Below are 17,213 nucleotides of genomic sequence, written 5' to 3'. Positions count from 1 at the left end.
CGCTGGTAACATGTTACGTTTATGAGGTATACTCATTTTAAAAATTCACCCCTTTGTCACTCCTGTTCCCTCTTAAGTAGATTTTCCAAAAACAAAATCAAAAAATGTGTGTATTTTTGAAGGAGATTCCAAATACCAATTTTCATGTCTGTAACATCCTCAGTTTCATGTCTATAACATCCTCAACCCATTTTTCAGTCCTTTTATTGAAGTGTAATTTTCCGAAAACAAATCAATATGTATTAATAAAATAAAAAAACAGATTAAAAATACCAAATTTCACGCCTGTAACATGTAAAGTTTTCTTATATATATATATATACTGTATATATCTAATTTTGAAAATTTATCCCCTGTAACACTTCCCCTTAAGTAGATTTTCAGAAAACAAATTATGTGTATTCCTTTCCTTTTACAGGAGATTCCAAATACCAATTTTCACATCTGTAATATGTTACTTTTTTGAGATATACTCATTTTAAGAATTCATCCTCTTTATCACTCCTGTTCACCACCCCTTAAGTAGATTTTCCAAAAGCAAAAAAATACATGTTTCTTTATTTCTAAAGGAGATTCCAAATACCAATTCTCATGACTGTAACATCTTCAGTTTTTGAGATATAAGTATTCACATAAGAGGTATTCAACCACTTTTTCACCTTTTTTCACCTCCCTTAACAGGATTTTCTGAAAACAAAAAAATATGTGTTTGTTTATTTTTAAAGCAGATTTCAAATACCAATTTTCATGTCTTTAAACTGTTCAGTTTTCAATATATAGATACACTCAATATAAAAATTCACCCCCCTTTTCACCCCCTTAGCGATGGGATATCCAAAATCCTCCGTTAGTGAGCACTTACATTGTAATATGAATGTATCCCCAAAACTTGATTTCTTTATGTCCAGTAGTTTTGGCTCGGCAATAATGAATCAGTCAGTCAGTCAGGACAAGTTATTTTATATATAGAGAGATGTGGAAAAGACCAGGTTTTTGTATAGATGTAGACATATTCAAGTAATACTGTTCAGATTTCCTTACACATGGCTTTAACAAAAATTTGGATCACTGAACAGTTTCCAGAACATTGGACAAAACCCTAATACACCTTCTTCATAAAAAAGGAGATAAGAGTAATCTGGATAATTATATAGAGGATTGTCCATCTTTGACTGCACATATAAGATTTTTCCAAGATCTTATATGGAAGGATTAAAGATCAAAGTAACATTAATAATGCCATACTATAGAAAACAAGCCTATAGTAATAATATTTGTTGATTTACAGAAGGCATATGATTGTATACATAGACCTTCAATGTTAAAAATTTTGCAGAATTTTGGACTCCATCCTAAATTAATTAAAATGATAGAACTTACTTTAACTAATACCATATCAAAAGTAATGTTTAGAGGAGAGGTTTCAGAACCATTTTTGACTGAAATAGGTTTAAGACAAGGAGAGTGTTTATCACCATTACTATTTAATTGTGCATCAGAATTTATATTACGGGAATGGTACAAGGTCAACCCAAAGAACATAAAAGTTGGAAGCTCCAAACAAAATTTAAGTTTAAACTGTTTAGGATTAGCTGATGACCTTGCTCTATTGTCCAACAATATTCAGGAAACTTGACGCCTAATTAAATTATTTAATAGCGCCAAAAAAAACTGAGATCATGTTTAAATATCCCCACCGGTAAATAAAAGAACAATTTATGGACAAGAAAACAAAACTGTTGATAAATTTAAGTATTTAGGAGAAATCATAACTTATAATCTTAATGAGAAACCAGCTTGGCATAACAGAATAAATAAATTAAACAGAGCAAATTATATAAGCAAGACAATAAAGACAATAAAAAAAAAAGGTTATTGATAGCAGCAAAATTAAGACATTATAAAACAGTCACACAGCCAGAAATAACTTATGCTAGTGAAGCCATTTTTAAAACTACTAAAACAGCTGAAAAGTACAAGATACTTAAGACAGAAAGAATAATAATAAGGACATGCATAAATAAAAAGTATCAAGTTAATGGGTAATAGCATCAAATAAAACAGTTTATAAGGAAATTATGCCTTTGCTGGTGGGACCTAGTGTTTACAGTGCACTAAGTCTTCTGGTATGGGCTAGAGCAATTTTGTTACTTTCATTGATCTGTCTCTGTCTTATCCTTGGCTTTGACAAAATGAAAGTGACTGAGGTATGAGCAATGCTAGTAATGCCATTCCTTACGCAGCCAGTCCCTGCTATGAATGGTGTGAAAATATTGCTCATAGGGTCGATTGGTGCATGCATTTCAGTGGGCTTGGCAGACTGATATGTAATAGCAACTTCTGGCTCGGTGAGGAAAGCAACTGGAAACTACCTCACTCCTCATTTCCCTAGTACGCCTCTTCAGTGATGCCTAGGCCATCTATGACAGCTCATGGCAGAACTGTTGAGGATCCAACCAGCCTTCTGGCTGATGACTAAACATACATATAAGGAAATTAAACCAGTATTGAGCACAATAAGGAGAAAATGTATATCATTCTTTGGACATTTTATCAGAACACCTGACACCAGAATTAGCAGAAAACGAATTGATAAATTATGGAATAGTAAAACCAAGATTAAATGGATCACGGAAATTAAGGAGGATATTACAACTGGCTTTATGTCGCACCAACACAGATAGGTCTTATGGCGATGATGGGACAGGGAGGGTCTAGGAGAGGGAAGGAAGCGGCTGTGACCTTAGTTAAGGTACAACCCCAGCATTTGCCTGGTGTGAAAATGGTAAACCACGGAAAACCATCTTCAGGGCTGCCGACAGTGGGGTTCGAACCTACTATCTCCCTAATACTGGATACTGGCTGCGCTTAAGTGACTGCAGCTATCGAGCTCGGTAAGGAGGATATTAAAGAACTACAAATAACAATAGACGATCTCAAAAACAAAACAGAAAAATTTACTCCAAGACACAAAAACCAGGCTACAGACCAAGATCAATAAAACGTCTAATGGGAGCATATTTTCAACAGAATAAAAGAAGGCAGCCTCTCAGAATGAAAAAAGATTGGGCTGATAGGAAATCAAGAAATACTTTGTATAATTGACTAGAATGGTCCAATGTAGGCCATAAAATATAAAATAAATAAATACATCTCCTAGACTTCTGCATAAGAAACTGTTTGGTAGTAAAAAACAGTTGGTTCAAAAAAAGAGTCAGTCACAAGATTACCCGTTACAGATAGGATGCAAAGAGCAAGACGGTCACTGACTATATCATTACAAATAAAGAAAGAAGTAGAGTTGTGACTGATGTCTAGGTGATTCCAAGTGAGAACCTCAATAGCGACCACCGGTTAGCAGATTTGAAAGACATTAATGTACCAAAGATAACAACCAGGAAATTACCTAAGATTAAGGTGTGGGAACTACAACAGATTGGAAAAAGGACCGACTATCAGGACTGTCTAAGAGGGCAACTGCCTATGGAAGAAGTGGAGAGTGGTGAGGTAGAGTGGACAAGATTTAAAAACACCTTGATAAAAGAAGCAATAGAGGTTTGCAGGAAGACAAGTGTGAGAGTAAGGAAAAAAGAGACGCCCTGGTGGAAGATCCTCAATACAGGGAAGGAACATGGCACAAAAAGAATGAGACAGAGAGAAATCTAAACCAGAATAGGTAAGGGACGAGGGGTAGATCAGAGACCTTGAGCAAGTTTACCGGGACAAGAAATTGAGAGTTAAAAGAGTAGCAGAAGAGGAGAAGATAAAGTGCTGGGAGAAATTTATTCAAAAATTGAAGGAAGACAGCAGAGGCAATATGAAACTATTGTTCAGAGTGATCAAAAACAAAAGGAATTCAGTTGAAACCATCAAAGCAATTGAGGATCCTAATGGAAACCTGGCCAGGAAAGAAGAGGACATCAGAGAGGTTCTGAGGGATCATTTTGATCACCTATTGAACAGGACAGAAGCAGATCAGAGAACAAAAGAACCAGCTGTTGAAACCTGCACAGAGGTACCTCCCATTTTATGGGCAGAAACAAAAGCTGCCCTTAAGAAGATGCCGCAAGGGAAATGCCCAGGAATCGATGAAGTCGGCACGGACATGATTAAAGCAGCTATTTGCTTTACGTCGCACCGACACAGATAGGTCTTATGGTGATGATGGGACAAGAAGGAGCTAGGAGTGGGAAGGAAGCGGCCGTGGCCTTAATTAGGTACAGCCCCAGCATTTGCCTGGTGTGAAAATGGGAAACACGGAAAACCATCTTCAGCGCTGCCGACAGTGGGGCTCGAACCCACTATCTCCCGAATACTGGATACTGGCCGCATTTAAGCGACTGCAGCTATCGAGCTCGGTGATTAAAGCAGCAGGAGGCCAGGGTTTACAGTGGCTTCACAGAGTGCTCAATGCAGTTTGGAAAGATGGCAAGATACCTACTGATTAGAGCAAGGGTGTCATTATCTCCCTGTTTAAGAAAGGAAATCGCCGAAAATGCTCCAACTACCGGGAAATAACACTCCTTTCCCATGGGCTTAAGATTCTTGAGAAAATCTTAGAGAGCAGATTGCAAGTCATCTTAGAGCCACAGTTTGAAGAGGAACAGTATGGCTTCAGACCTAACAGGTCCACAACAGACCTAACCTTCAGTGTCTGTATGTTAATGGAAAAATATTGGGAAAAAGGCAAAGATCTGTTTATGGTTTTCCTTGACATTGAGAAGGCATATGACAGCATTGCAAGAGAGAAGATATGGGAATGCCTAAGAAAAAGGAATGTGCTAGAGGGACTGGTGAGGAAAGTTAAGATGCTGCATGAGAACTGTACCAGTTGTGTGTAATTGGGTGAAGAACATTCGTCCTGGTTCAAGACCAAAAGGGGAGTCCAGCAAGGCAGTGCACTATCCCCATTATTGTTTATCATCATGGATGACATAATGAAGAACATCAAGAAAACCTCTGGTGAACTAAATGCAATGGCCTGTGCAGATGATGTTATGATCTGGGGAGAAACTGAGGAACAAGTACAGTCGAGACTCAATGAATGGAAGGTTAAGTTCCAGGAGTTCAATCTCAAGATAAGCAAACTCAAAACAGTAGTGATGGCAATAAACAGAGAGGGACAACCAGTGAACATCATGCTAGGAAACCATCCACTAGAAAGTGTGGAAAGTTTTACATACCTCGGCAGTGTAATATCGCGAGATACACTAGCCACAAAGGAGGTGGCAAACAGAGTGCAGAAGAGCTCTCACTTTTACCAGCAAGTACGAACACTCCTCTGGGATCCCAAAGTACCAACAAAATCAGAGCTGGTGATGTTCAATCAGTACTTCATACCAATCTTAACCTATGGTATTAAAACCTGCACCCTCACTAAGAAAGACTCATCAAGGTGCAGGCATCCGAGATGAAGTTCCTTAGGTCCACAATGCAAAAAACCAAACTGAAAAGTTGAGGAATGATGTGGTTAGGAAGGAAGCTGGGATTGTTACATCATTGTTAGATCGGATCAGCATGTCCAGACTGAGGTGGTTTGGGCATGTAATGAGGATGGAGCCAACAAGGACAGCATATGTTAACTTGGAGCGACATGTGGCAGGGAAACGGATAGTGGGAAGACCAAGAACCCACTGGGTGGACATCGTAAAGATGGACATTGCAGATCGGGGAAGGACACTGGAGGACGTCACTAACAACAGAACATATCTCAATAAGACAGAATGGAAGAGGCTCACCAGCAGTCCCCGGGAAACTGGAACTGTAAATTGATGATGATAATACCAAATAGCACTTTATTGTTCTTCAAGCTGGCAGTAAAGCTGGATGATGCCATACTGTATGTCAGTCAGTTATCACTCCATCCTAAGAAAATACACTACTGTATTTTAAAATATTCCGTGTACGAACTTTTATGTTGCTCTTTGGAGAATTAGCCCAAAATTATTAATCCAACGGAAAGTTAAACCAAGAAAATTGTCTCAAATGTATTAATTGAATTATTTCATGTTCCTTTTCATATTTTTAATTATGTAGTTCTATCTAATACCATACTTTACATTTATATTATGACCACAAGCATGACGATCTTCAATAATATTACTATGATCTATGAAATCATCATATACTGGGATGTTATATTCTGCAGTCTCATATTCAGGTTCTTGTATTTCCATTTTTATGGTTCTCTTATTTGAAGCCCTGCATTAAACTTCCAGGCCATCATGTTAACATCTGATTATTTTTCTTTTTGCTACCAGTTTAACATCACACTAATATTTAAAGATAAAAATTTCATTGTTCTGTATTGAAAAGTATCACAGTTAAATTGAAATAATAAATATGGTAGTTCAACCTATTTACTTGTATTGAATAGGTTGAACTACCATATTTATTATTTCAATTTAACTATCACACTAATATATCAAAGGTTTTCGGTGAAGCAAGGAAGGAAAAATAAAATGGCGTATGGCTTTTAGTGCCAGGAGTGTCCGAGGACATGTTCGGCTCGCCAGGTGCAGGTCTTTTGATTTGACTCCCGTAGGCGACCTGCGCATCGTGATGAGGATGAAATGATGAAGACGACACATACACCCAGCCTCCATGCCAGTGAAATCAACCAATGATGGTTAAAATTCCCGATCCTGCCGCGAATCGAACCCAGGACCCCTGTGACCAAAGGCCAGCATGCTAACCATTTAGCCATGTAGCCGACCAGAAAGGAAGGAAAAGGGCTAGGATTGGGAGGGTAGAAGCTGTGGCCTTAATCAACCTCTGACTGTGCCTTTTGTATGTGGTTTATTAGCTTGCATAATGATGTCTTTTCAGCTAGAATGCTTGCGAACCTTGTGTGCCACACTTCTGTAATATAATTTGTACAGGGTACATTGTTTCTAGCTGCTTGAAACTGGTTCCGTAATACTGGCTGGTATCGAGCTTCAAATGCAGGATAACAACCTGTTGCTGAAACACCAATATATGTCCTCTGAAAGTATTTAGCAAAATCTTTCATTTGTCTGGGGATAGTTGGAAGAAAAACACTGTATTTGGGTGAAGCATCCTCTACGGGTATAAAGGCTAAACTACAGTAAGTAACTCAGCAAATTTTTTTCTTATTCTATTAATAATAATAATAATAATACCCGTGTGGGGATTTACCGGTTACCTCTATCGGGCGCGTCCCATTGGAATTGGGGAAGCTCGCTGGCTCTGCCGCCAGCAGAGTCAGAGGGTAGTAGGGAAATAAAATACCACCGTGAAAAAAAAAACCTGGTCCCTTGCCAGGGTTACGGCGAAGACTGGTAAATGACCAGAAGCCAGAAAACATCTTGAGGCAACCTCTAGGGCTAACAACCCTAGTTGTAAAAGGATGGGTACCCGTCCAAAGCAAAGTCAAGTCAAAAGCATGATGGCACAACATTTCAAGAAACATACCCCAGGGGGTAAATCTTCGGATAAATCCCTCGTCGTGAACGCCACGGCGCACGAGTCTCGTTCGGATTCTGGGGGAGACTCGACATCATGCAAGAGACGAGTCGGAGCGTCTCGGTGTACCCCGAAGAGTCAAAAACTCAGGCCAAAATCTAAAACCTTTCTAGCAACTTTCAACATAAATTCACTTACACAAACTGGCAAGCTGAAAACCCTCACCAAAGCTCTTCGTGAAAATCAGATATCCATAATGGCCCTACAGGAAACAAGGTACCCAGATGAAGAGATTTTTGAATCTGAAGGCTACCGATTTTTCAAGAGCAAAGCGCAAAGAGGAATCCTCAATGAAGCTGTGATGCTTGGAACCGCGTTTGCTGTTAGAACCAAGATACTTAAATCGGTTGCAAATTTCGAACCTGTGAATGACAGATTGTCTATACTCACAATTAAATGCGCGAACAAAACCTACGCCCTAGTTAACGCACATGCTCCTACAAACGATAAGAACAAGTCTGATCCAGAAGAAGTTGATAATTTCTGGGACCTACTGGATGAAAAATCGAACAAAATCCCCAAACACCATGTCAAGCTTCTTTTGGCTGACTTCAATGCCCAACTAGGTCGTGAGCAGAAGTACAAGAAAGTTATAGGAAATTACCCTGCTCACAAAAGAACCAATCCCAACGGCAAAAGACTGGTGAACATTTGCGAAAATCACATCCTGCAGGTCATGTTGATCCACTTTCGCCATCTACCCAGAAAGCAAATGACTTGGCGTTCTCCCGTCCAAGCTCTCGGAGAGTTCCAAATTGATCATGTTGCGATCTCCAGGAGAAACAGCCCTGAGATTATGAACGTCAAGGTAAAGAAAGGCATCAATGTGGCCTCAGATCATTATATGTCTCTTATCAAATTCAAACCAATTCCTGCAAACACAAGGAAGACAACCAAACAGATCACACGCTTCGACAATGATAAACTTCGGCAAAGGGTCGAGGAGTTGAGGAGAAGGCTAGACCAAATGACTGTGACTTTAACAATGCCAAAAGTCACCTTGTTGAGGCCGCCAAAGACGTTGCAGAAATCAAGAGAAGCAAAAAGCATGCCTGGTGGAATAGTACCTGCGAATCAGTCCTCCAAGAAAGACTCAATGCGTGGAAACAGTACAACTCTACAAAATCAGAAAATAATTGGGAAACCTACAAAACCCAACGTGCCCAAGCAGCTAGGGTGTTCAGTACTGAGAAACGTAAATACGAAAAATCTCTCATTGAAAAGATAGAACAAAACTTTAGGAAGAATGAAAGCAGAGAGTACTACAGAGCCTTCAAACGAAAACTCACTGGCTATAAACCACCATCTCTATGCTTTGAGTGAACGGACGGCATACTGGCGACGTCAAATGAAGAAAATTGCAGCATTCTGGCAGATTACTTCAAGAATTTACTTAATTGCTCTAAACCGCACAGCGCCATTGAGACCAAGGAACCCTTACTCAGGTACCCAGATTCCAGACCACCCGACAGAGATGAAATCAAGCGCCACATTGCCCGTCTCAAAAATAACAAAGCGCTGGGGGGAGACTCATTAGTAGCAGAACTATGGAAATATGCCCCAGAAGAATCATTTGATATCTTGCAAAAGCAAATAGAAGAATTTTGGAACAAGGAGACCCTACCCGAAGATTGGAAAATAGCTTTGATCCATCCATTACACAAAAAAGGCAGCATGAAGAACATCAACAACTACAGAGGAATATCTTTGCTACCCGTGACTTACAAAATTCTATCACTTGCCATTCTGGAGCGTTTGGAAGCACAAGTCGAACATCAAATAGGTGAATACCAAGGAGGGTTCAGAAAAGGTCGCTCAACAGCTGAACAGATCCAAAATCTGAAAACAATCATCAGATATTGTACACTAAGGTCCAAGCAGTATGTGTCTGTCTTTGTGGACTTTAAGAAAGCGTACGACTCCATTGATCGGGAAGTCCTGCTAAACATCTTAAATGAATTTGGAGTTGATTTGAAACTGCTGGCATTAATTAGAGCCACCCTGACCGATACAAAATCCAAGGTGAAGTTCCACGGATGTCTCTCGCATTCCTTTGACATCAAAACGGGAGTCCGACAAGGTGATGGGCTATACCCGATACTCTTCAACTGTATTCTTGAAAAGATCATCAGAACCTGGCGGGTGAGATTACAGGAAACCAACTACAGTCCATTGAGAATAGGAACCAAATCCAAGGGGATCGCAACAGACTGCTTAGCATTTGCCGATGATATTGCCGTTCTCTCAACCGACATAGAAACCGCTAGAGCTCAAGTTGAAATTTTAAAGGAAATTGCCGAACAAACTGGTTTGCAGATATCGTTTGAGAAAACAGAAGTAATGACCTACATCAAAGAGGTTCCACCAAAACTCCATACAAAATACGGGGACATCACCCGAGTAGACAAATTCAAATACCTGGGCGAGATCATCATGAAAAATGGACTGGACAAAGAAGCACTTCAGGAGCGAGTACGCAAACTGGAAATAGCCTACCAAACATCCCGCACAATCTACAACAAAAAATGCCTTTCCCAAAACACCAAGATACGTCACTATGAAACAGTTCTGAAGCCAGTAGTTCTATATGCAGCCGAAACCCTGTCTCTAAATGCCAACAAAGGACTCCTTGAAGAACTGGAGAAAAGAGAACGCAAAATTGTGAGAGGAATCTTGGGATCAAAGTACAGAAATGGAATCCATCAAAAGAGATCCAACAAGGAAGTCTACAGCAAAATAGAGAAAATTACCGACACAATCAGAAAAAGACGGGCACGATTTTACGGTCATCTGAAAAGAATGGGCAGAAGAAAGTTAACTAAAGAAATCTTTCACTTTTTTTATTCAAACCCCAAAACCACAATTCCCTGGTTTAGAAATACCAAAGAAGACCTGCAAATGCTACATATCTCAGCTGAAGACGCCTTTAACAGAGATCTCTTCCGCAAGAAAATATTGACAAACGGGCTAAACCGAGACGAGCAAGCGAAGAGAAGACACGGTGCCCCTTGGACAGAGGAGAGTAAGCAGGCCCACTCACAAAGAATGAGGGAAATATGGGCTCTAAAGAAGGCCAAGTTCAGTGTCAAATGCAACAAGACTTAACGTGGTCCTTGATGGCCCCAACGAATTATATATATAATAATAATAATAATAATAATAATAATAATAATAATGTTATTGGGTTTACATCCCACTAACTACTTTTTCGGTTTTCAGAGACACTGTGTTGCCAAAATTTTGTCCCGTAGGAGTTATGTTACGTGCCAGAATGTTTTTTTTTTTTTTTGCTATTTGCTTTACGGCGCACCGACACAGATGGGTCTTATGGCAACGATGGGATAGGAAAGGCCTAGGAAGTGGAAGGAAGCGGCCGTGGCCTTAATTAAGGTACAGCCCCGGCATTTACCTGGTGTGAAAATGGAAAACTATGGAAAACCATCTTCAGGGCTGCCGACAATGGGGCTCGAACCCTCTATCTTCCGATTGCTGGATACTGGCCGCACTTAAGCGACTGCAGCTATCGAGCTCGGTGCCAGTAAATCTACCGACACGAGACCGACATATTTGAGCACCTTCAAATACCACTGGGCTGAGCCAGGATCGAACCTGCCAAACTGGAGTCAAAAGGCCAGCACCTCACCCGTCTGAGCCACTCAGCCCGGCTAGAGCCAGAGATCAAACCTAGGCTAACTGAAAGGGATTTTATAATGTGCAGTCCAATATCACTTGCTACATGTCCCAACATAGTGTTTTCTTGACTCAGGAGTAGTATTCAGCCACAAGGAAATTGCAGTAGATGCCTGTCATGAGCAGCTACACACAAAGCTAGAATGGAGTTTATAAATTAAACAAACCTAAACTACTTGTTACCACAAAGACGCGCACACCAAATGCTGTCAATTGTGTATACTATTTTATTTACAAATTATATATACATATTCTACACACACATACAAATAAACTGCCATCTTGAAACAAAATACTGCTACAAAGAATAAGAAGAAGACTGGAGACTGCAACACGTGCATGTCAACCAAACTTCTGCCGTAACAAATTCACATACTGGATTAATGACTTGTAATCATAACTCTTGTTAAACAACATTCAACCCTCAAGACTGCCTCTTTATAAACATTGCCTGGCCAGGCTTCTAGAAGAATATGACACAACATGTTTTCTCGTAATTTCGAGAGTCTCCAATAACCTATTTACAATGAATGGAATTTTCTGTAACTCTCTAGTTCTGATGATAAATTGTCCTGGACAATTACCGTGAGTTGCACAACATTGCATTGGATTTATGCATCATATACACAGGTAATAATAAATTATATACTATCAATTACATGTTCTTACATTAGATAAACTCATATTGATGTACATACAGCAAATGTTTCATGACATAACCTCACAAATAATACGATCATGATTTATACCAAATAAAGTCCAGACATAACTTCATAAATACACTGACTGACAGAGCAAATGCAACACCAAGAAGGAGTGGTTTGAAAGGGATGAAAGTTGGGGAAAAAACAGAGACGGCACGGACGAATAATTGATGTTTATTTCAAACCGATATGCAGGTTACACAATGCGCACGGCATCGACTCAGTAGGATGTAGGACCACCGCGAGCGGCGATGCACACAGAAACACGTCGAGGTACAGAGTCAATAAGAGTGCGGATGGTGTCCTGAGGTATGGTTCTCCATTCTCTGTCAACCATTTGCCACAGTTGGTCGTCCGTACGAGGCTGGGGCAGAGTTTGCAAACGGCGTCCAATGAGATCCCACACGTGTTCGATTGGTGAGAGATCCGGAGAGTACGCTGGCCACGGAAGCATCTGTACACCTCGTAGAGCCTGTTGGGAGATGCGAACAGTGTGTGGGCGGGCATTATCCTGCTGAAACAGAGCATTGGGCAGCCCCTGAAGGTACGGGAGTGCCACCGGCCGCAGCACATGCTGCACGTAGCGGTGGGCATTTAACGTGCCTTGAATACGCACTAGAGGTGACGTGGAATCATGCGCAATAGCGCCCCAAACCACGATGCCGCGTTGTCTAGCGGTAGGGCGCTCCACAGTTACTGCCGGATTTGACCTTTCTCCACGCCGACGCCACACTCGTCTGCGGTGACTATCACTGACAGAACAGAAGCGTGACTCATCGGAGAACACGACGTTCCGCCATTCCCTCATCCAAGTCGCTCTAGCCCGGCACCATGCCAGGCGTGCACGTCTATGCTGTGGAGTCAATGGTAGTCTTCTGAGCGGACGCCGGGAGTGCAGGCCTCCTTCAACCAATCGACGGGAAATTGTTCTGGTCGATATTGGAACAGCCAGGGTGTCTTGCACATGCTGAAGAATGGCGGTTGACGTGGGGTGCGGGGCTGCCACCGCTTGGCGGCGGATGCGCCGATCCTCGCGTGCTGACGTCACTCGGGCTGCGCCTGGACCCCTCGCACGTGCCACATGTCCCTGCGCCAACCATCTTTGCCACAGGCGCTGCACCGTGGACACATCCCTATGGGTATCGGCTGCGATTTGACGAAGCGACCAACCTGCCCTTCTCAGCCCGATCACCATACCCCTCGTAAAGTCGTCTGTCTGCTGGAAATGCCTCCGTTGACGGCGGCCTGGCATTCTTAGCTATACACGTGTCCTGTGGCACACGACAACACGTTCTACAATGACTGTCGGCTGAGAAATCACGGTACGAAGTGGGCCATTCGCCAACGCCGTGTCCCATTTATCGTTCGCTACGTGCGCAGCACAGCGGCGCATTTCACATCATGAGCATACCTCAGTGACGTCAGTCTACCCTGCAATTGGCATAAAGTTCTGACCACTCCTTCTTGGTGTTGCATTTGCTCTGTCAGTCAGTGTAATAATACTAATAAATGTAAACAACTTCACAGCCACACCTCAAAAGTCATAATAATAATAATCATAATAATAATAATAATAATAAACGATATTTCCATTATTTACCCATGGGTTAGAAAATATTGTTTCCAAGTTATACTAGTGCATTACACTTGTATCAAACTATGGCTATAACGGGATTGGTCTATGAGAAATGTATTGTTTAAAGATATATACATTCTAGATTACTCACTTGGCCTCACAGATTATCTGTTGCAGTAACACCCCAGCTCTATGACTCCAAGGTAACTGCTTGCATTCATTTAACATGGCATTAAGAAATGCAACATCAAAAAGTTCTCCACTCCAGACAGGTCCAAGTTCTATGGCAATCTTCCCTGTAAATTTTGATGGACATCCACATTCCAATAGTGAAGAAGGATTCTCTAAAATGGTATAATATAAAAGGCATTAATCTTTCGATCTAGACTTCTTTAAAAAAAAGATTTTATGACAAACATCTGTCATAGGCAAAACACTGTTATAGAGTACCTGGCCAACTAATAAACTAAAACTGCAACAAAAGTTTATTATAAAAAACCACTGCATAAATCTTTTAATAATATAAACTCCAGTAGAACCAAGCTGCTTAAGGTTCATCTTAGGTAGCTATTAACCCTCAGATACTTGCGTGGTCTACAAGGGTAACCCAGTGATTTATTTTGTTACAGTGTGCTGTCAGTACTCTGATTCAAGAGCTGAATGTCCCTGCAGCTGCCTGTCATTGTTGCTCCTAAACAGAAAGTGCACTTTCAACATTCTCAGATATGCAACCTTGATGCCATGTTGACTTAGAAGTCTGCCGGACTACCAATGTAGCCTGCAAGGGTATTCTTGTTTCAGTGTTGGAGGCAACAGAACAAGGCAGGTGTTGTCGTTATGGTTAGATGAAAATACTGATGGGTAGTTTTACTGAAGGAATTGATGATGGTAAAGAGAACATTGTAACACACGAAGAGCACCAAACAGATACAGAGCAATATATCAGTGAACGTTTGTTTCTGGATACAAAGTCATGAATAGTTTGGAGGGTGGAAGTAAAATTATTCTGGTTTTTCTAACAACACATGCCAAGATTCTCTAGGAACTGATATTCATGTAAATCGTTCTCCTGCAGGACAAGGGAATAAAATAGGCAGATGCCTCTGTGTGTGGCCGGGTTTCAAATCCTGGCCAATGTATGTAGAATTTAAAAAATGAAAAGTCACATCGTTGTGATTCAGATTCCCTGTATAATTAAGAGTTTCTATGGCTGTGATCATGATATCAACAGACACATAGAACTACAAGCTTGCTTTGCTTCTTGTGTAGATGAGGAAGAGAAGGCCAACAAGGAAGTGCTGCAGGGATTAGGTAAGTAAATTCTGTCTTGATTACACTCTGGTTATTTTTATGGAATGGATCATTAAAGGTGATGTGTGAGTATGTTCTAGTGTTACTGTGAAGTGCATTGCGCGGCGCAAGGTGCAAAAGACGATTTGCTAGGTTACCACAGTGCAAACCTCCACTCCTTGATTTTGAGCAATAATGCTGTTTCTCTCTTTCTTTATGTCACACTGACACAAATAGGTCTTATGGCGACAATGGGATTCAAAAGGGCTTGGAAGGACGTGGCCATGGCCTTAATTAAGGTTTGCCTGGTGTGAAAATGGGAAACAATGAAAAACCATCTTCAGGGCTGCCGACAGTGGAGTTCAAACCCACTATATCCTGAATGCAAGCTCACAGCAGCGTGCCCCTAACCGCTCGGCCAACTCGGTCTGTATCCCATTTCCTCACCTTCCCCACTGCAAAATGTTTACGTGCAGTGGAGAGAGACACTCATTTCAATTGGACAAGTTTACCAGAGCAAAAGAGGTTTGAAAACTCAGTTTGATTGGAAAAGTTTACCGGTGCAAAAGAGATTTAAAAAAATATTCTCTCAATTTGGTTTGAACAGACAGTTCATCCTCTCTACCTCCTCTTTCCCTTTTTCTTTGCAATTATACCAGTAAGGTGTCCAACAAGGGGAAAGCCATTCTGAGAGAGTTGTTTAAATTACAATCAGAAATACTTGCATGTAATGTAGTCTTCATACAAGTCAAAACAGAGCAAAACCTTCCACATCTATATGTGGAACCAAACATAGAAATAATCAGCTGCTTCTCAATGCAGCTTATGTTAATATTCCTCCGACAAATTCTTGTAGAATTTGAGCAAACATTTTGTATTGTAAAATAGATCTTTTTGGTGATCATCACTTTACAAATCTATTAATTTTAAAGGTAAGTCAAGAGGCACATTTTCAATTGCTATCAAAAAGGACTTTACACACACATCAAGTATTAGCAGCAGGCCAATAATATCCTGTAACAAAAAGAACAGTTTTTTAATTACTAAAAGTTATGTTTTTAATATATAACATTGCTTTGAAGTAACTAAAAGCAGCATGTTTTCATAAACAGGTAATGTACACCAATGTTGTCTAATTTAATGTCTTGCTTGTACACTTAAAATATTTACTTTTTAACAGTTATTGATACACTGGTACTTTACCTGGAATCAGTCGTTAAACTCGTTTACAAGGACTGTATTTTTTAAAGATTTAGAATTCTTCTGGAGTTGTAAGTAGACACTGTGCGTGGTGATATGAATGGGTGGAACTTCATATTCGGTTTGCATAGTTCCAACAATCAATCCTGCAGTCATATCTACGTAGCTTGGTTACCTAATACACCAAGTATCAAAATTTCTGCTTAAGCTGATACAGTGTATAATCAAATACTCACAGATTCTTATGGAGAGTATCATGTACACATTTGTTACTCAAACATTTGTACATACTTGTATACTTTTATTATAAGTGTCACGTTATATTGTGTTCAGTCTTAGTACCATAACACTCGGTCCACAACCATAATGTATTGGCAGGACCTCATGAATTCTATCTGAAATACCATGGGTCTAAAAAATGCGACTCAAGTTGATCCACAACATAGAGCATCTCATTTGTACTTCTATACCCAGACTTTTTAACATATCTGTGTACTTGTATTATATATTGCTCATCTATTGTCACTCGTAATATTTCACTTTCATACGCAACATTTTTAGCACCATAGCATCTCACCCAATTCAACCACACATCATGGTGTTAATTATATATTTGTTTCATACTGCTCTTACTGCTCATTAGAAACATGTTTTAGGATTTCGTCAAATATTGTGTATTGTTTAAATATGGCTGATAGTGACCCCGAGTAGGGTTGAAACTAGTCCCATGTAATGTAAATACACACAGTGTAAATAAAACTATGTATTGAATAGGTGGAAAACTTTTATGTTTATAATTTATATGTAGCCTTAAAATCTGCTAAAAATCCTATATCAGCTACCCATTCAGGGTCATGTAAAAGTGGCTCTGGATGTCCTTTTCGTCCAAAAACTCAGCAACAGCGTGGCATATTCGAATAATTCACAAAATCACCTTTTCCTTGCTTAACCAGCATACCTCTGTTTGGCAGGGGATATCCGGATACTCTTCTTCAAATAAAACCAAGAATTCTTTAAACTGGCGATAAGTGAGTCCATGAGAACGAATATAGTTCACAGTACGCATCACCATGTTCATCACGTCTTGAAGACCAATAAATTTTGCACAAAGAGCCTCTTGGTGAGCGAAACAATGAAAGGAAGGCAAATCTGACACATTAAGCCTTTTCTGAAGTAAACCAATAAACCCTTTTACTTTTCTGCGCAATATCTACCCTTGTATCCACTAGCTCTTCTGTTATATGTAGGTTGTTATTTATACCATGCAA

The 17,213-nt window shown here is 40.2% G+C and overlaps 1 protein-coding gene across 4 annotated transcripts in view; it reads right to left on the bottom strand.

Annotated features, from left to right (window-relative positions):
* LOC136858051 (TRMT1-like protein) overlaps positions 1-17,213 on the bottom strand; it is a 131,381-nt gene that overhangs the window by 26,609 nt on the left and 87,559 nt on the right. For all 4 annotated transcript variants that reach the window (XM_067137289.2, XM_067137290.2, XM_067137291.2 and 1 more), the window contains exon 5: positions 13,607-13,799. In XM_067137289.2, coding sequence (XP_066993390.1) covers positions 13,607-13,799 — 193 coding nt within the window. The remainder of the gene's footprint in view (positions 1-13,606; positions 13,800-17,213) is intronic.

This window comes from Anabrus simplex, chromosome 1 (assembly GCF_040414725.1).
Source record: "Anabrus simplex isolate iqAnaSimp1 chromosome 1, ASM4041472v1, whole genome shotgun sequence".
In the NCBI taxonomy this organism is placed as follows: domain Eukaryota; kingdom Metazoa; phylum Arthropoda; class Insecta; order Orthoptera; family Tettigoniidae; genus Anabrus; species Anabrus simplex.
This window is presented reverse-complemented; position numbering and strand designations above follow the sequence as displayed.